The sequence below is a fragment of the Dunckerocampus dactyliophorus genome, chromosome 9, assembly GCF_027744805.1.
Source record: "Dunckerocampus dactyliophorus isolate RoL2022-P2 chromosome 9, RoL_Ddac_1.1, whole genome shotgun sequence".
Taxonomy (NCBI): Eukaryota; Metazoa; Chordata; class Actinopteri; order Syngnathiformes; family Syngnathidae; genus Dunckerocampus; species Dunckerocampus dactyliophorus.
Window position 1 is genome coordinate 30,993,808 of NC_072827.1, and position 19,620 is coordinate 31,013,427.

Below are 19,620 nucleotides of genomic sequence, written 5' to 3' on the forward strand. Positions count from 1 at the left end.
TCCATTCCTGACACGTCCCACGATGGTCGTGTCGTTCGCGTACTTCTGTGTATGGCAGAGCTCCGAGTTGTACTGAAAGTCAGACGTGTACAGCGTAAACAGAGCAGGAGAGAGCACAGTTCCCTGCGATGCTCCCGTGCTGCTGGTCACAGTGTCAGACCTACAGTTCCCCAGTCGTGCGTACTGAGGTCCTCCAGTCAGGTAATCTGTGATGCATGCCACCAGGTGTGATCCTACTCCCATCTGGGTCAGTTTGTCCCTGAGGAGCTGAGGCTGGATGGTGGTAAAGATGCTGGAGAAGTCCAAAAATGTAATATTTATTTATTTCGTTAATTATCCATCCATCCATTTTCTATGCCGCTTCTCCTCATTAAGGTCACGGTGGCATGCTGGAGCCTATCCCAGCCGATTCGGGCGACAGGCGGGGTGCACCCTGGACTGGTTTAATTAATTAATATTTATTTATATAAAATTAAATTTAAACTATTATTGTAAAATTGAAAACCAGTATAAATTGTGTTTGCTACATGATTAGGAGTATTAGTTTTTGGTTGCGTATTATGCTTTGTTAAATGAGTTGAGTTCAGTGATCCAATGCAGCTGTTAAAATGTAAAAAAAACAACAAAAAACAGCCACTGTGTTTGACTGTGTGGTCTGCTTTCAGCTCATTTGTGGTGGAGAAGCAGCCCTGTATGCCCACATATCCACAGAAACCCCTCGTCATCAAGACAAGTGTGCAATTCACCACAAAAGTCAGGTATGACACAATATACACAATCATTTCATGTCATGAGCATTCCGTACTAGGGCTGTCAATCGATATTTCATTGCGATTAATCACATTTTGTCCATAGTTAACTCATAATTAATCACACTTAATCGCAGATTGAAATAAGTTTTTATCTATAATAAGTAGGGATGTAAATCTCTTTGTTGGAAACAATTTGATACACAACTTTTATAGCAACATAAAATTGTATGTAAAGGGATATCACTTTTGGAAATATGGGTAGGATTTGATGACCTTATTGAGTGCCAATGTGCATATTTGTTGGCTACACAACCTCCCTGAAAAACAATGACATTGAAAGTCAAGGCTCATACTGGTGGATGGTGGGTCTGTATTCATTTCATGCTTTTAATTTGATGTTCCTGTGTTAGTTTTACACAGTACATAATAAGATAAATTAGATAGCAATAATGTACATATGTTTTACTGATGATCTTTTCTGGTGACTGGCTAGTTGAGTAGATGTGCCATTCTTGTTAATCACCTCAAAAATTGGTTTTGGCCCGCTTGATGCCAGTGTTTCCAGGAGGCTAGTGGGAATGCTGCTCCAGGTGGTAAAGATGGCTTCACGGAGGGCATCCGCTGTCTGGAACAGATGTCCATTTTTGTAAATTTCCCTTGCAATCCATCCCCAAATGTTCTCAAGTGGATTTAGATCAGGGGAACATGCAGTATCGTCCAAAATAGTGAGGTTATTCCTCTTGAAGAAGTTCTTTGTCAGGCGGGCATTGTGAAGTGCAGCGTTGTCCTGTTGAAAAAGCCAGTCATTACCACACAGACGGGGGCCTTCAGTCATGAGGGACGCCCCCTGCAACATCTCCACATATCCATTTGCCGTTTGACGCCCCTGCACAACCAGAAATTTGGTTGTCCCATTGAAGGAAAAAGCACCCCGGATCATGATGGCACCCCTTCCATCCGTGTGGAAAACCTCTCAGGTGGGATCTCCTTGTCATGCCAGTAACGGACCATCAAGGTTACATTTGTTTCTCATCAGAGAATAAAACTTTCTTCCACCTTTCCACGTCCCATGTTTGATGCTCTCATGCAAATTTGTGGTGTTGAAGGAGACAAGGCCTTTGAAGACATTTTTTTGCCTTATAAGTTCTGTCTGATGGTTATTGGACTGCACTCGGCACCAGTAAGAACCTCCATTTGGGCTGAGGATTGTCCCGTGTCTTGACAGACACCCAGTCGGATCCTTTGACATTTTTTTGGTTCGGCCACTTGACTTTTTTGTTCTATAACCCTCAGGATCTCTGAAGAAGTTTCAAATAGTTGTCTTACTGCATCCAACCTCGGCAGCAATAGCGCGCTGCGAGAGGCCTTGCTTATGCAGCTCAACAATTCAACCGCGAAAGTCAAAGAGAGAAACTTCTTGCCTTTTAAAGGCTGTGGTCTTAAACTTTTCATTGGCTGATAAACAGCCTATTTCACTTTCACGGTTGTTTTTAATCAATTGTTACTCAAAAAAAAATTTGGCTCACTGCCATTTCTTTTTTTTTTTTTGCATTTAGAACCTCCTGAAGATCCAACAGTGCAAATGTAAATTCTTGCAGTTTTTCAACTGGTCTTTTAATTTTGATCAGGAGTATACGTGTTCACAGCTGGCAGCAATAAATGCAATGCGGCCGGCGATGAAAGCGCATGTTGCATGTTCAGCACTCAACAATGCACTTTTTTCTCCACCCAGGCTCCTGGTTAAACTTCCGGCAGTGGATTATCAGCTGAAGGTTAAAACAACATTTGACAAGTGAGGATTTCTTTCTCTGCACATTTCTGTACAACACAATGATTACATTCTAACAAGAAGCAATTTGATAATCACTTTTGAAATGGAAGTCAGATGCTGTGTTTTAAAGCTGGCAGTGATTCTCTTTTATGTGTATTCAGGGACCTCCCTCCAGGCCGAGTGTGAGTACAGTAAACCTCAACACAGCATGTTCTGCTGCTCCTTGTTGATTGCAAGGACGTTAGTGTGCTTTGGAGTGCATCACTTTTCATCATAAATGGTTTCAGTCAATAACAGCTCACACACATTTTCATAAAATATTTCTATTTAGTTTGTAAAAGTCAGCATTATGCTAGAAATGTTATTCTCATGTGCAAAGTATACTGTATATTTGAATTAATGGGCCTCGAAAACACAATAAAACTGTGCCTGTCTAATGCACATTCTGAAATGATCTGACATATACCGGTAGGTGAATATGTTGTTTTTTTTGTTTTTTTAACCCTAGAAGTCGTCAGTTTTTTATCCTGACCAATAACACTAAAGTCATGGATATTGAGGATTTCTCCAACGGCTGCCTTTCAGTGGAATTTAGACACTTGGTATGTAGGACCATTCATGATCCTATATTATTTACGCTCAACTATTCCACATTTTTCATCTAGAGCCGTGTGCGTGCTTGGTATGTAACTTGAACCAGTGAATGCTTGTGTTGACATTGAATTCCTTGATTACAGCAGCTAAAAGAGAAGAAATATGCTAGCTCCACAAAGGGGAATGAGGTAAACAGTGCACTAATCGCTCGTGTTCGTCGTTTGTTTGTCTGTTGTTCCCAAAGTACCATATTGGGTGGTGTGACTTATATATATATATATATATATATATATATATATATATATATATAGTCCAGAAAATACAGTATACAACGCATCCGGAAAGTATTCACAGCAGTTAAATTTTTCTGCAGCCTTTTTGTAAAGCCTTATTCCAAAATGGAATAGTCATTTTTCTCCCCAGGCTCTGCCTCCCCTGTCTGGCGACACCTCCCATCCCGCACGAATAAGCTTGAGAGGTGCTGCAAAGAGGAATGTGCAAAACTGCCCAAAGATAGTTAGTGAGATAGATAGTGCCAAGGTTGGAGCATCACATTGGAAAAGACTTGAGGCTGCAATTGCTGCCGAAGGTGCACCAAAACAGTACCGAGCAAAGGGTGTGAATACCTACAGTATGTACATGTCTTAGTGTTGTTAATAAGTTTGCAAAAATGTTGTCACTATGGGGTGTTTTGGTGGCAAAAAAATGAATGTATTCCATTTTGGAATAAGCGCTGTGAATACTTTCCGGATGCACTGTACAGTACATACGATACAATACTTTTGGTTCATAATCATAATAGGAAATTAACCAAATGTAAATGTAATTTGATTTTAACAAAATATTTTGCCAACATTTCAGAATCTGTTGTCTGTAACAGAAGAACTTCACACTTTATGTTTCGAGGCATACTTCACAGTGCAAGGCCTTAACATCGACTTGGAGGTAAAAACCTGCTTATTAATAATTGGTATTTGAGTATTTGCCAGATCGTAGCGTACCCCCTAGTAATACGGAATTTCCTAAAATGCTTCCAGACATGTTCCCTGCCACTGGTGGTCATTTCTAATGGGAGTCAGCTGCCTGGCGCCTGGGCCTCTATCATGTGGTATAATCTTTTGACTGATGAGCCGAGGGTGAGCGAACGCACCATTTTATGTTTTATAATGTCTTGCAAAAACTTCTTTCATAAGTGCACCAGTTGGTCTTCCTTGAGTTTTGTCTGCAAACTGTAAATATACTGTGCTGAAGTACAGTACTGATATGAATCCACAAGAAGCTCCACACGATTCATTTCTTCATTATCGGTTATAATGATGTGATAATTGTACCTTAGCATATTTTGGATTATACACTGCCTTGTAACGACTACTTTCTTTTCTGCTACCTCAGTGACCCCGTTCATCTAAATAAGAGCTCTAGTTTTTGTCAGTTGGCCAGGGAATTTGTTTGTGCTTCTGCCATTGCTTCATGTGGAGAAGCTTGTCAGCACAGTAAAGTTGATCAAATCCGCACCTGTGAAACTGGGACCGAAGGAAGCATACAGTCGTCCCTCGCCACTTCACGCTTTGAATTTTGCGGCTTCACTGTTATGTTTTCAAAATAAATTGATTAATAAATTGTCACTGTTTTATTAGTTAAAAATATGCATATTCAAGATTCAAGTTTTATTGTCATATGCACAGTAAAACAGGTACTTTTACTACGCAATGAAATTCTTATTCTGTTCATTCTCCCAAAAAAAAGAAAGAAAACACAAGAAAATGAATAAGAACACAAGAAACATTAATACCAATAGATCAAGCAACAAGAACAGGGAGACATTATGAATATTGTATATTTATTCTTGGCCTAAATTAGGCATGCACTTTCAAGCATAAAAATGGCTAAATGAACGAAAATACAAATATAAGGCATTCAGAAGACGCATTCAAAGATGGATTATGTACAGTATAGAGATGTCTGTTCATATCGTCCCACCGATAATATTGCCATACAAATGTAATATTGGTTGATATCGATATTGGGGTTTTCCCTATCATGAAGCGATAATAAAAAACTGCTGTATATCAGTCCACGGGCTCCCGGACTTGCTCAACTTATTGCTATTGCTATGTTCCCATTAAAACACCAAAATGATAGGGTTGTATCACATCAAATATTTACAATAAAAATAGCAAATATTCAGAAAAAACACAAACTTTGTGAGACCGCAGTCACTACACACACAATAGAGACGTTACGCATTGTTCCTCACTACTTGCTCTGTTGAACCTCTTAGTCTGACAGCTGAACTTCTTTATAAGCTTTTTTGGCCAACATTGGCCTGGACTGTATTTCTTCACTCTCAGCAGAGTGAAAGCGCACTGAAGACGTCTGAGTCGGCGTAATACAGTTGAATCTTTGCTAAGACAATATGTGAAACTCAGTGCAGCAAAGCATCGGTGTATCATTCACTTATTCATCAGACGTGTTATCATACGGTTCATTACTTTGATAACTACAGATTTTGCTTTAATATGCTATCACAGAACTTGGCCTTTCTCAGCAATCCACCTCGAGCCACATGGTCGCAGCTCTCAGAGGTGCTCAGCTGGCAGTTCTCCGCCAACACTGGTCGGGGCCTCAACAAGGAGCAGCTCACTATGTTGGGAGGAAAGCTTCTTGGTATGGTTGACAGCTCACAAGGCGGTTTTGACACTGAAACTGAAAAAACACAACATAAAATAACCCTTTGGAGTACTTAGTTTTAGCAAGTCACATTCTTTTTGAAAACGTGTTCATAGGTCTGCATGCCTCCGATGGTGATCAAGTCCACTGGTCTAAGTTTTGTAAGGTAAGTATCAAAACGTTTGTCTATCAGAACCACAGGCCAATGTGGAACTTTGAACCTGGAACCCACATTTGTCCGAACGAGATCAAATATCTTTTTTTAACAAGAACACCTACCAAGAAGGCAGAAGCAGAGTTAAAAACAACAGATACAATTCACAAGAGTCTCCCCCCGAACCTTAGATTTGCTACTTCAGTCGAGACTTTCTAAGCAATACTAAAAACACACTTGTTTGCACTGGCTTTGAACGCAAGCTGAACTGTATACTTGTATTATTTCTATTTTTATCTGTTCTTTTCTGTACTTTTTACCACGGAGCATTGGGCCACATTGAAAAAAAAAATAGATTACAAGAATAAATACGTACATTTTCGAGAAAAAAGTTGTAATAACCCAAAATGGACAAAAGAAATTTGCAAGTGCCGGCATTTTGATAAAACAGGTGAGAAACACTTGAATTCAGGAAATACTTCAGGACGAAACAGGAAGGTGATGGTAAAAAATGGCAAGCTAAAATTGCAAACACAACGTTTTGTGATAAAAATACGTGAAGAACACCGTGGAATTCACGCAGTGTACTAATAACACACAAGGCGTGCTACGCCAACTGGACAATGTACGCAAACGGAGGCAAAACTTTTGTGTAGATTTTGGGCATTAATCGAACAACACGCTAACTGGGGCGGACGCCAATCGAGGTTCCACTGTACTTGAAAATGTGGAGTTAGTTTTCGACCACGCTGTATTAAACAGACAATGTCATGTATGCTCTCATTTCCCCCCCAAGGAGAATATTCCAGGAAAACCTTTCAGTTTCTGGATATGGCTGGAGTCCATCCTGGAATTGATCAAGAAGCACTTGCTGCCCGTGTGGAATGAAAAGTAATTCATGTTTTATCATAAGAATATAATATTATAATAATTTCATGTCACCCGCTCCCTCCCTTGTCCCAGCTCTTGTCCTGTTATACAATTACAGATGATAACACACTCGCCAACAGTTGCTAAATGGTGAAATTGACAAACTGTATGAAGATTACCTGTAAACAAAACATCTGCAAAATGAGTGTGATTGCACGCTGGCTTGTTCGAAAAGGCAGTAATGTCTGTCATTGTCATGGAAGTCCTGGATTGCTTTTTCTCAAGGTGTCAGTTTTGGTTGTGCATCATGGTCACCACATCTGGATTTTCTGGGGCCCCTGTCAGTCCGAGGCAAACTTTTCCCCGCTATACAGCGCCCCTGACACAAACCCTCACGTTTGCCCCTCACAAAGTTCTCTGCAATTGGTAAACTACTGACGCGAGAGTTATCTGTCTACAAATAACCATGACCACATCACCCCTGGCCTTCAGAACCTCCACTGGCTCCCTGTGCCTTACCATGTCCCTTTCAACATCCTCTTACTCACCCACAAAGCACTCCACAACCACGCCCCCCTCTTACCTTAAAGACTTGCTCCACCTCTACACCCCCTCCCCGTACCCTGCGCTCCTCAGATACAAACCTCCTGACTGTCCCAAGGCCCAAGCGCCGAACCTGGGGGGGGACGGAGGCTTCTCTGTTGCCGCCCCCTCCCTTTAGAACTCACTTTGGCCACACATCCGTGAACTGCTGACCTTACCACTTTCAAGACTACTGTAACTTAAAACACATTTGTTCAGAAAACCCTTTAAAACGTACGTATTTAGTAATTACGTCACATTTTAATGTCTTCATCTTGGCTTTTGTATACACTTACCTTCTGAACTCTGCTTTTTGGTTTTCCTTTGCTGTTTTGTAGACTTGTATTTGTCTGCTTTTGCCATGTAAAGCACTCTATAGATAAAATGTGTTATTGTTATTTATTATTATACAAATACAGCCAAGTATAATGCAATATTGGAAATAGCTTCCACTACTGCGGGTGTCATCGCTGATAACCTTGTAAACGGGCACACACACAAAAATATCTAATGGCAGAAATCTCCTTGAAAAAATACTGAATGCAAGTGAGAGAAAATTTCAAGTTGAACACCAAATTGTTCCACCACCAGTTGTTCTTGACACTGTACAAGTAAAAAAGGGACAACATGGTACGAAGCTAGTTTTGCTAGTTTTCCACTGTCTCTGTCCATGCAGCTACATCATGGGTTTCGTGAGTAAAGAGATGGAGCGAATTCTGTTGCGGGAGAAAGAGTCAGGCACTTTCCTCCTGCGCTTCAGCGAGAGCCACCTTGGAGGAATCACCTTCACCTGGGTGCAACACAGTGATAGCGGTACGAACCACACGCACTTAACGCTGATCAGGACGATGGCTGTCGTTCCACTTAAACAGTGTACAATCATTGTCTATAAATAAGGCCACTTATACAAATAGCAAATGTCGATTTTGAGCTCAGCCCGGTCATGGTTTGGTTGAGCAGAGATGCTCAGATAAGCACTGATAAGCTTACTAATCAAGTAAAGTACTTCTGGTACAAGGTGTTCACCTGATGTGATAAGTGACTTTGTACACCAACAGGAGAGGTCAACTTCAACTCTGTGGAGCCGTACACGAAAAGCCGTCTGAACGCACTAGCGTTTCCTGACATCATAAGGGACTACAAAGTGATCTCAGATGGGGTTGTCCCCAAGAACCCACTCAAGGTCCTCTATCCTGACATCCCCAAAGACCAGGCCTTTGGACAGCTTTACAACAGTCTACCCAATAAAGGCATTAGCTCCGCTCCTCCTTTCTCCATGGAGACATTTTTTGTGCTGGAATCTCTACTCATGTTGACTATAATTCTAATTTTGAATTTTACAGTCCATCCATACATACCATCCACTCTGGTCCCCATGTCTGAACTGCGGTGAGTTCATGGCACATTTAAAGGCGTTTGAAATGTTTATCCCAAATTTATCCCATCAGTCTGTCTTTGCTATTACAGGTCAAATGTGAGCCCCCCATCACCTCCTTGTGAGTCACCTGAGCCTCCGATGACCCCAGGAGAGTTTGACATGCTCAACAAGACCTTATGCTTGGATATGGATGTTGTAAGTTTGTAGACATGAACATTCAGTTTAGTGATGTAAATCTCTTTGTGATGGACTATTCCATTTGAATCTAGATGCACGGGTTACATGCCATTCAGAAACGAAGCGATTCCATACGGTTTACCAACAATACAATTCAGTTCGAGTCAGTTTGATTCTACGGTTAATGTTTGTTGGCATTCTTAGAGTATTTTCAGACGTCTAAAAGAGCACATGATACCCCCAAGCATGCCGTAAGGCGGGGGTCCCCGACTGGCTAAACTTTCAGGTGTTATGATTAAGAAAAACACAGAAAACTTCCATCAGTAAATGGAAATATGGGCCATTGTTTTATTCCCAAAATAATATACTGTTAGAAATCCCGCATCTTTGCATATGTTGTTTGTCGCGAGCGGCGACCTGTCCCACTTTGTTCAACGGCCCTTGCACGCACCATCTAACTCCCTCCCACGATGCACAGATAGACTACTATACCGTCTTTTTCCTTTTTTCCTTCCACCTCATGTTTGCTCCCAAATGCTGATACTGTGTGGGAATGCATAAAGGTAAGATTTGATGACGTCGTTGAGTGCTAATGTGAATATTTGTTTGTTGGATTTGTGCACACACACAAGTTAATTCATGCTAGCAAACAGCGACATATAATCTTCTCTTTGCAAAACAAACTCCAGGCTCGTACTGGTGGACGGTGGCTCTGCTTTTCATTTGATGTTGTTCCTGTATTAGCTTCACGCAGTACATAATATATGATCAATGAGTTCATTACATTGTACGCATTGCTACTATTTACATCCGTTCTCGTCTTCAGTCATGCTAAGCTATGCTGAATGCGCTACAATCCTTTCGCCAGGCTCTCACGTTGTTGAAGAGACCCATTCTTAAACAACCAGCTGCTAGTCTGGCGATACCCGGTGCAGTCGTTTAGATACAGTCGTTTAATCTGAAGATTTATGGATGATTCTTATCCATCCAGGAGGCTTCTACCGGGGCAACCGTATTGTCAAACCGGATATCCGGTCACACCGGTTTATTGTTCACAACCCTAATTCAAATGCAGTAATCCCTCACCACTTTACAGCTTCACTCGTTCACGTTTTGTCAGAACTATGCTAGTCAATACATCAGCGCTGTTTTGTGGTTGAATGCGGCCTATTTATTAGTAACAAAAATATGCATATTTAACCAAATTTGACATACTGTACTTGTGCCTAAACTAAGCATTTTTGAGCATAAAAAGGGTCAAATGAAGTAAAATAAAAATATAAGGCCTTCAGAAGACACCTTCAAAGATGTTGTGAAGATACTGTATGTAGTTTTTTACACTGGTCAGTTCATGTTACATTGATAAAAAAATAGCATTAAGTACTGTCCAGAACAGGAAGTAGAAAATGAACAACAAGGAACCAATGCCAACGTAGGAGTCTATATTGTGTCTTATTTGTGTCTAATAACTTATTGTGTGGTTCTTATTGTGTGTATTATATTATATAATAGGAGTGTAAAGGTGGCTATAGGGTTATTATGTCATGTCTTCAGGGCTCTGATAATGTTAAAAAACACATTTAGAAGGTTGGAAAGGTTTTTTTTAATGCTCTCATACGAAAATACTTGATTTATGAATAAGGAATCCTACTGGCGGAAATTCACTTTTCAGTCTGGATCCAATTAGTGTTGCACGATTGTTACATTGAAATAATCTCAAGTTTCACATCAAAAGTTCATTGTTTGTTTTATTATTTTGCACAAATGCTGTCCTAAAAATACCACCATTTCATGCATGTGGGGCTCACGTCAGGTGTTTGCATCAGCTTTCATTCACGATAGCTTCGCATTCAAGTTAGGCGGACACGTTTTCTTACTTGTGTTAGGAAGGTGAAGTTCAGCTTTCCCCGCAAGAGTAATCAGGCGTTATTAATATTTCTTGTATGCGGTGTTCTCTCTTTTATCACGGGGGATAGGTTGCCAAAGTAGCCGTGAAGTAGCCAACTTCTTTTTTTTTCTTACAATTATTATGTGTTTTAGAGCTACTTTGTATTTAACGAGTGTACTTAAATAAAGATTTGTGAAGTTGTGCAAAAGGAAGGTGTAAAGTGTGTGTCTTATAGAGGATGTGTTTTCTTAGTCTTCTAATGTCATTTCTCTCTTTTTTTCAGATTGCATCTCCATATTGCGAGTAGAGAGCGACACACACACACACACACACACACACACACACACACACACACACACACTGTCTACTCCCAGGTCAGCCAATCCTGGGCCAAGCAAAATGCAGTCAACTGTTGTTGTGTTATCATGCTTAAGTTGTTTTCTATCACAGTCCCTCGTTTATCTCGGTTCACTGGTTCCAAAATAAGAAAGAAATGAATTTCCATCAAGTTGTTGACACTTTTGTTGCACAACATCACATACTTCCCCAGTCTTGAACTTTGAACCCTGCATCTGAGACGGTGGTGCGGCTACTTTATGACTTTTTTACAAACTTGTGACATCTCCTGTACTGAGAAATGACTACGAGTCCTTTAAATACTGCCTCTCACAAGTAAGTGAGGAAACGGTGGCTCTCTCTTTGACAGAAGCCAGTCATGAGCTGCTAGAAACCTCAAGACCAGCTCATCAAGTCACTGGAGATGGCAGGAGGTCATGACTCAATAGAACATTTGGACGACCGCTTTCATCCTACAAACTTATCACACAGCAGCTAACACTCAAAATGTAGCTTCTAAATATACGAGACAAGTACCGATACAAGTTTCTAATGAGAAACCAAAGCGATTTGAACTTGTACCCACAATCCATTGCGTCAAGCAGAGAAGTTCATTGGCCAATGGCTGCCCGCTGCCGGGCCACCAGAGGGAGCTCATGAGCTCCCAGGGACCTCCTATGAGCTCATGAAAGCCCAACCTAATTTTCCCAAAAAGTACCCTATTTTGTTTTGCTCGCTTTTCCTAACATTACGACGTTTAAAAAAAGTCACATTTTAACTCTACACTGCTAAAATTACGTCATTTTTCCTCATATTTCGTAAAATTGCAGCTGTTTTTCTCGTTTCTGCTGCTGCTTTTTTTCCCAACTATTTCAGCTTTCTTCTTGTCAATTTTCTTCTCATAATTATGATTTTATTCCCATAATATTTTCACTTTGTTCTCGTAACATTAGAAGTTTTCCAGCAACCTCATCTTCCAAAAAACGTCAACTTTATGCATCGTTTTGTTTGCTTCTCCCAACATTAAGAACTTCAAAAATGTAACTCTCTTTTCTTTAATGTTCCTAATTTATGATACTAAAATGATGTATTTTTTTTCATTTCACGTGGTTCTTATAAAATTACAACTTTTTTCGGTCTAACCTGCGTGGCTCGCGGATCATTACACTTGACAACTAGAAATAGGAGTTATAGTCATGAAATAAATACAAATTCCAACCAGCAGCACTGTATTAGCTGCAAACAGCCAGCAGGGGGTGCCAATCATTCATGTCCAGGAGACTTCTTTATCAACTTCTTTATCTGCTTTTTGCAAAAGGCAATCATGTTTCTCTCAAAATGCAAAATAACAGACAAACTGGAAAACACCCAGCAGAGGGCGCAATGACATCAGACCCAACCCTACTGCGTTTCCCGCAATTTACCTCCTTGTGGCGGCTGGCGAGTGTCCCGGATGAAGACGAGCTTGCGAAGACGTTGTCGTTGTCGGGCTGACGGACAGATTGTACACGGCGTCGATGTGCAGGAAGACGTTGAGAAGAAGAAGAAGGCTCGCTTGCTTGCCCTGATGGGGACGGCGTGAAGACGTCACCGACACCCAACGCCCCACGACGTGAACCTGCTCATCGTTTCCTGTTCAACAAGCGGCGACGCGGAGCTGCTAGTTGAATGTCAGCACCTCCGGAGAAGACCTTCTTGGTGCTGGTAAAGGCCAAGCAGGATGTTGGACACATGCTCTTAATATCTGGAAGTCAGCTTCGTGCAGCCTTGTGTCATTTCCAGCATGAAGACCATTCAGTCCGTTCCATCATGTGATCCCACATACTGAAATGCTGTGGATTTTTAACGTCGTTCTCACATTTAAGTGTGTCAAGTTGACTTTTTGCCTGAGATCATATTTGTCCTCTCTCATAGAAAAGTCTTGTATGACGTTTCTGGGTAATAGGTTATTGTTAGCTTTGTTTTAGCTGTTTGTAAATTTTCTAAATCGGCAAATTTTAATATTTGTGATTTTATAATTAAAGGATTTGTATGTTCTTCTCTATGAATTATCCTCACTGATGTTTTTTGCAGTACATTTAGCGAGTGAAGATTGCTTTAATTGTTATTACCCCATATCTCCACATGATACGGTAGCTATGGTAACACCACAGAGCAAAAGAGTGTGGAGTGATTTTTTTATTAAGAACTAATTTGCTTTATTCAATATTGAAGTATTTTCCTTATGTTGTATATTTTTGATGTGAGGTATCCAGCAAATTTTTTCATCTGTTTTGACCCCCAGAAATGTGTTTTCGTTCACCCTTTCAATCTCCACTCCGTCTGTTTGTATTTGGTCGTACGTGTCCTTTCTGCTATTGCCAAACAGTACTATTTTAGTTTTACTTAAGTTCAAGGATAATCTGTTTTTATTGAACCATGTCTTTAACATGGCCATTTCGTCCATGACTTTTTAAATTAGCTCTTGTGTGCTTTCCCCAGAACCAAAGGCAGTAAAATAATATCACTCAAACTCCAACTTTGGCTAGAAGATGAATAATTCTTTGTCTTAACATTGAAGGTATTTTTATTTATTCCATTCCGGAGGGCAGGTTTGTCTTTGTTGTGAGAGCCTGAGCTAACTCATTTGGGGATGATGGAACATCCAAATGTGCTGCCGAGTCACTTTGGTTCTGGTAAGTCTCTTTTGCCTTCCTGCTGCCACGCAAGGACTTCAGCAGCAGAGGCCGTAGAGAACGTGCGGAGGGGACGCGGGGGTTCTGCACGGTTCGTTTGTTGATGTGTTCTATTGTCAGGCGGCACTGCAGCACCTGAACGAACACCTCCCTGAACTGCCTGGAAGACACGTTGTACAGAAATGGGTTGAGGACTGAGCTGAGATAAAAGAAGGTGTCAGCCACCGGGTGGAGGGTGACGTAGCTCCAAAAGTAGGCTGTCGTCCAGCGGGATTTGGGCACAGCGGCCATCATAAGACGACGGATCTGATTGGGAAACCAGCACACCATCAAGGACCCCACAATCAGGCCTGAAGAGTCAGCAGGACGAGAAGATTAGGAAGTACATTTCACTAAAAATGCTCTGCTTAGAACCTCCTTAAGATCCAACAGTACTAAATGTGTATTCTTGACATTTTATCTTGCAGTTTTGATCGGGAGTTACGACGATGTTAGTATCAAATGTTATGATCATGACAATGTCCGATATCAGCGTTATTCACATCGCTTTACTTACCTAGAATAATGATTAATATCAGCGTTATTCACATCGCTTTACTTATCTATAATAGTAATTAATATCAGCGTTAATCACGCCGCTTTACTTATCTATAATAGTAATTAATATCAGCGTTATTCACGTCGCTTTACTTATCTATAATAGTAATTAATATCAGCGTTAATCACGCCGCTTTACTTATCTATAATAGTAATTAATATCAGCGTTATTCACGTCGCTTTACTTATCTATAATAGTAATTCATATCAGCGTTAATCACGTCGCTTTACTTATCTATAATAGTAATTAATATCAGCGTTAATCACGCCGCTTTACTTATCTATAATAGTAATTAATATCAGCGTTATTCACGTCGCTTTACTTATCTATAATAGTAATTAATATCAGCGTTAATCACGCCGCTTTACTTATCTATAATAGTAATTAATATCAGCGTTATTCACGTCGCTTTACTTATCTATAATAGTAATTAATATCAGCGTTAATCACGTCGCTTTACTTATCTATAATAGTAATTAATATCAGCGTTAATCACGCCGCTTTACTTATCTATAATAGTAATTAATATCAGCGTTAATCACGCCGCTTTACTTATCTATAATAGTAATTAATATCAGCGTTAATCACGCCGCTTTATTTATCTATAATAGTAATTAATATCAGCGTTATTCACGCCGCTTTACTTATCTATAATAGTAATTAATATCAGCGTTAATCACGCCGCTTTACTTATCTATAATAGTAATTAATATCAGCGTTAATCACGTCGCTTTACTTATCTATAATAATGATTAATATCAGCGTTATTCACATCGCTTTACTTATCTATAATAGTAATTAATATCAGCGTTAATCACGCCGCTTTACTTATCTATAATAGTAATTCATATCAGCGTTAATCACGTCGCTTTACTTATCTATAATAGTAATTAATATCAGCGTTAATCACGCCGCTTTACTTATCTATAATAGTAATTCATATCAGCGTTAATCACGTCGCTTTACTTATCTATAATAGTAATTCATATCAGCGTTATTCACGCCGCTTTACTTATCTATAATAGTAATTAATATCAGCGTTAATCACGTCGCTTTACTTATCTATAATAGTAATTAATATCAGCGTTAATCACGTCGCTTTACTTATCTACAATAGTAATTAATATCAGCGTTAATCACGCCGCTTTACTTATCTATAATAGTAATTAATATCAGCGTTAATCACGTCGCTTTACTTATCTACAATAGTAATTAATATCAGCGTTAATCACGTCGCTTTACTTATCTACAATAGTAATTAATATCAGCGTTAATCACGTCGCTTTACTTATCTATAATAGTAATTCATATCAGCGTTAATCACGCCGCTTTACTTATCTATAATAGTAATTCATATCAGCGTTAATCACGTCGCTTTACTTATCTACAATAGTAATTAATATCAGCGTTAATCACGCCGCTTTACTTATCTATAATAGTAATTCATATCAGCGTTAATCACGTCGCTTTACTTATCTATAATAGTAATTAATATCAGCGTTAATCACGTCGCTTTACTTATCTATAATAGTAATTAATATCAGCGTTAATCACGTCGCTTTACTTATCTACAATAGTAATTAATATCAGCGTTAATCACGTCGCTTTACTTATCTACAATAGTAATTAATATCAGCGTTAATCACGTCGCTTTACTTATCTACAATAGTAATTAATATCAGCGTTATTCACATCGCTTTACTTATCTACAATAGTAATTAATATCAGCGTTAATCACGTCGCTTTACTTATCTATAATAGTAATTCATATCAGCGTTATTCACGCCGCTTTACTTATCTATAATAGTAATTAATATCAGCGTTAATCACGTCGCTTTACTTATCTATAATAGTAATTCATATCAGCGTTAATCACGCCGCTTTACTTATCTATAATAGTAATTAATATCAGCGTTAATCACGTCGCTTTACTTATCTATAATAGTAATTCATATCAGCGTTATTCACGCCGCTTTACTTATCTATAATAGTAATTAATATCAGCGTTAATCACGTCGCTTTACTTATCTATAATAGTAATTAATATCAGCGTTAATCACGTCGCTTTACTTATCTACAATAGTAATTAATATCAGCGTTAATCACGTCGCTTTACTTATCTACAATAGTAATTAATATCAGCGTTAATCACGTCGCTTTACTTATCTACAATAGTAATTAATATCAGCGTTATTCACATCGCTTTACTTATCTACAATAGTAATTAATATCAGCGTTAATCACGCCGCTTTACTTATCTATAATAGTAATTCATATCAGCGTTAATCACGTCGCTTTACTTATCTATAATAGTAATTAATATCAGCGTTAATCACGTCGCTTTACTTATCTATAATAGTAATTCATATCAGCGTTATTCACGCCGCTTTACTTATCTATAATAGTAATTAATATCAGCGTTAATCACGTCGCTTTACTTATCTATAATAGTAATTCATATCAGCGTTAATCACGCCGCTTTACTTATCTATAATAGTAATTAATATCAGCGTTAATCACGTCGCTTTACTTATCTATAATAGTAATTCATATCAGCGTTATTCACGCCGCTTTACTTATCTATAATAGTAATTAATATCAGCGTTAATCACGTCGCTTTACTTATCTATAATAGTAATTAATATCAGCGTTAATCACGTCGCTTTACTTATCTACAATAGTAATTAATATCAGCGTTAATCACGTCGCTTTACTTATCTACAATAGTAATTAATATCAGCGTTAATCACGTCGCTTTACTTCTCTATAATAGTAATTAATATCAGCGTTAATCACGTCGCTTTACTTCTGGAACACCAAACATCTTTTCTTGCAGTTGTTCCAAGTGCAACAAGCCATGAAGGACCTACCAAGAAATATGATGGTTTGCTTTCTGGCCATCTTGACCTTTGAACTTTCATGCTTGGACGCTGTTTGGGTTCCACCGATGCGTCCATCTAAAGAGCCCACGGGTCTCTGCAGAACCAGGATCATGGCGCGACACATGAAGGCCACGGACACCAAAACCACGATGTAGACGATGAAAGCCGCGAAGATGCTGGCGCGGTACATCACCCAGCGTTCCCTCAGGTTTGTGCAGAATGTCAGGTTCTGGACGGGTGTGTCTGCCCAAAAAGGAATGTGGCCTTGCGTTCCCGTGGCAACCAGCAACGGCAGGGCCACGAGCACGGACGCCAGCCAGGCGAAGGCGATGAGGGCTGATGTACGTTTCCGCCCCAAGGCTTTGAAACGAAAAGGGTGGCAGATCGCCACGTAGCGCTCAAAACTGAGGGTGGCCACGTTGAAGATGGTGGCGTAGCTGCACGCCTCAAATATAAAGTTGTAGATCTTACACGCGGCGTCGCCTGACGCTGACGTGAAGGGGAACCATATGGCGCTGTAGAGCTCCACCGGCATCCCGACGACGAGCACCAGCAAGTCCGAGCAGGCCAGGCTCACCATGTGCTCGCTCACGTTCTTCTGCAGGTAACCGTTTCGCTTCAGCACTTGCGCTGCTCTGATGGTGACAGAATTACCCAGGATCCCCGTCACCAGGACGAGGCTGTAAAACACAGTCAAGAAGATTTTGAGCGAGTCGTTGGGTTCCAGCTGCGTCCAGTCTTTCTCATCCCCGATCTCCATTTCTTCTGTCATAGCGGCTGAGTGGTGAGCCTGGTTTTTCCTCTATCGATTTGGTCTCTCAGTTTATCAGCTGCTGGGTGAAGTCACTGGGATTAGACCCAGGACCCAAAGGTGAACATTCTTCCATGATAAGAACACACACGCTGCGGGACACTCCAGCTAGTCAAGTCCAACACGTCTTATAAGCAACCATTATATCCCAACGTGTCCTCACGTGTCTGTCTTTGTGGAAGTCCTATCAAGCCAAGCAAGACAAATGTCCCCCTCCCTCCCACGAGGGCAGGCCAGTTAAACATTAAACATGTGACAGGCTGTTCTTATCATTAGCATGAGCACGTTCCTTTCAGAACAAATAAATGTAGAATCCTTCTGCAGCGGATGCCAGTGACTTCATGGGAGAACCAGCAAACATCTCTTTGGAGACGATAATACAAGACATCATTCCACAAAAAAAAATCTTTACCGTAGGGATGGGAAAACTGTGGCCCGCAAGCCACAAACATGGGCAAACATGGCTTGCGGTACTGAAACCGTCAGATGCAATCTGTAGCTTGTAGAAAAACACAACACGACACGTCAACACACACGACGCACAAAGTCACCAACCCACTGCACCATGTGGGCATACAAATAAACATACACACTACCACACAAACGTTTTACAACAGCACAAGTGCTCCAGTTATTGATAGAACATCGAGTGGTTCGGTCCAATGAGTAGCTTGGAATGGTACAAAGGTAAGCGGTGACGTGGCAGAGGTTAAAAAAATGGTCATGTTAGCCAAAAGTGAAAAATAGAATGATACCGTTTCAGGGAGCACAAAATGGGCCAACAATTTAAAGCAGTTGTGCAGAAATGGAGGTTGGTTAGTGCATCTCATTCCAACAGGAGGACTTACTACCTCCTCTGTCTGCATACAAACACACTACTGGGGTACAATACCCTCGTCCACATCAGCGGAACAGCATTGTGCTGGAGAAAGTCAAAAAATGGCAAGAAAAAAAGGCAATTAACAGAAACGTAACACTTCAAAATGGAGCTTTTTCCTCCACAGAAATTGGACTGTTCTAAAACTTTTGACCGGTAGTGCGCGTGCAATACCCATGCCAAAAAAACACCCACGTATTCCCGCCGCAAGGCATCCTTTGACTCTACGCGAAGGCGTGTTTATTGAGTGCCAAGGGAAGATAAAAGAGTACGATGGTTCCTTGCAGGTTGTTCCGGTGAATACGAAGCAGGTCCTTCTGATCGCTAATAGATGAGGTCCATAAGAAGAGCAACAAACCAATTAGGGGGGAAGCTGCTATGAAGTAGAGGCTCCGGCCAGCAGGTGCGATACACATCGGTTACTCTATCAGGCCTGATCTGGATGAAAGAGGGCCGTCGCTACACGGTAGGCAGTGAAAACCTGGGTGAATTTCCCTCGCCCCGGCTTCAAGTTCTCATCCCTTCGAGGGGGAGACGTGACTTTTACACGGAGCAGCCAGGTAGGGAGGCGCGCACGCTTGAACCAGAAGAAGCGTGGTTTTGCA

The 19,620-nt window shown here is 40.4% G+C and overlaps 2 protein-coding genes across 5 annotated transcripts in view; one reads left to right on the forward strand and one right to left on the reverse strand.

Moving 5' to 3' along the window:
• stat4 (signal transducer and activator of transcription 4) overlaps positions 1-12,381 on the forward strand; it is a 27,418-nt gene extending 15,037 nt beyond the window's left edge. For 2 of the 3 annotated variants that reach the window (XM_054787094.1, XM_054787093.1), the window contains exons 10-24: positions 666-758; positions 2,485-2,544; positions 2,685-2,705; positions 3,032-3,125; positions 3,261-3,305; positions 3,979-4,062; positions 4,155-4,253; positions 5,649-5,784; positions 5,904-5,953; positions 6,738-6,832; positions 8,070-8,206; positions 8,452-8,643; positions 8,737-8,782; positions 8,861-8,966; positions 11,120-12,381. In XM_054787094.1, coding sequence (XP_054643069.1) covers positions 666-758; positions 2,485-2,544; positions 2,685-2,705; positions 3,032-3,125; positions 3,261-3,305; positions 3,979-4,062; positions 4,155-4,253; positions 5,649-5,784; positions 5,904-5,953; positions 6,738-6,832; positions 8,070-8,206; positions 8,452-8,643; positions 8,737-8,782; positions 8,861-8,966; positions 11,120-11,143 — 1,282 coding nt within the window. In that variant the 3' untranslated portion in view covers positions 11,144-12,381. The remainder of the gene's footprint in view (positions 1-665; positions 759-2,484; positions 2,545-2,684; positions 2,706-3,031; positions 3,126-3,260; positions 3,306-3,978; positions 4,063-4,154; positions 4,254-5,648; positions 5,785-5,903; positions 5,954-6,737; positions 6,833-8,069; positions 8,207-8,451; positions 8,644-8,736; positions 8,783-8,860; positions 8,967-11,119) is intronic. The other variant, XM_054787095.1, reaches the window with a different exon arrangement.
• gpr39 (G protein-coupled receptor 39) lies at positions 5,676-18,318 on the reverse strand. 2 transcript variants are annotated; one of them, XM_054787096.1, is made up of 3 exons: positions 17,316-18,318; positions 12,597-14,197; positions 5,676-5,823 (listed from the first exon to the last, which is right to left on the reverse strand). In XM_054787096.1, the coding sequence occupies exons 1-2, from the start codon at positions 18,097-18,099 to the stop codon at positions 13,743-13,745; spliced, it is 1,239 nt and encodes a 412-aa protein (XP_054643071.1). In that variant the 5' UTR covers positions 18,100-18,318; the 3' UTR covers positions 5,676-5,823; positions 12,597-13,742. The 2 variants fall into 2 exon arrangements, with proteins under 2 accessions (XP_054643071.1, XP_054643073.1); XM_054787098.1 differs by lacking the exon at positions 5,676-5,823 and having other exon boundaries at positions 13,829-14,007.
• Between the last annotated feature and the right edge of the window lie 1,302 nt (positions 18,319-19,620).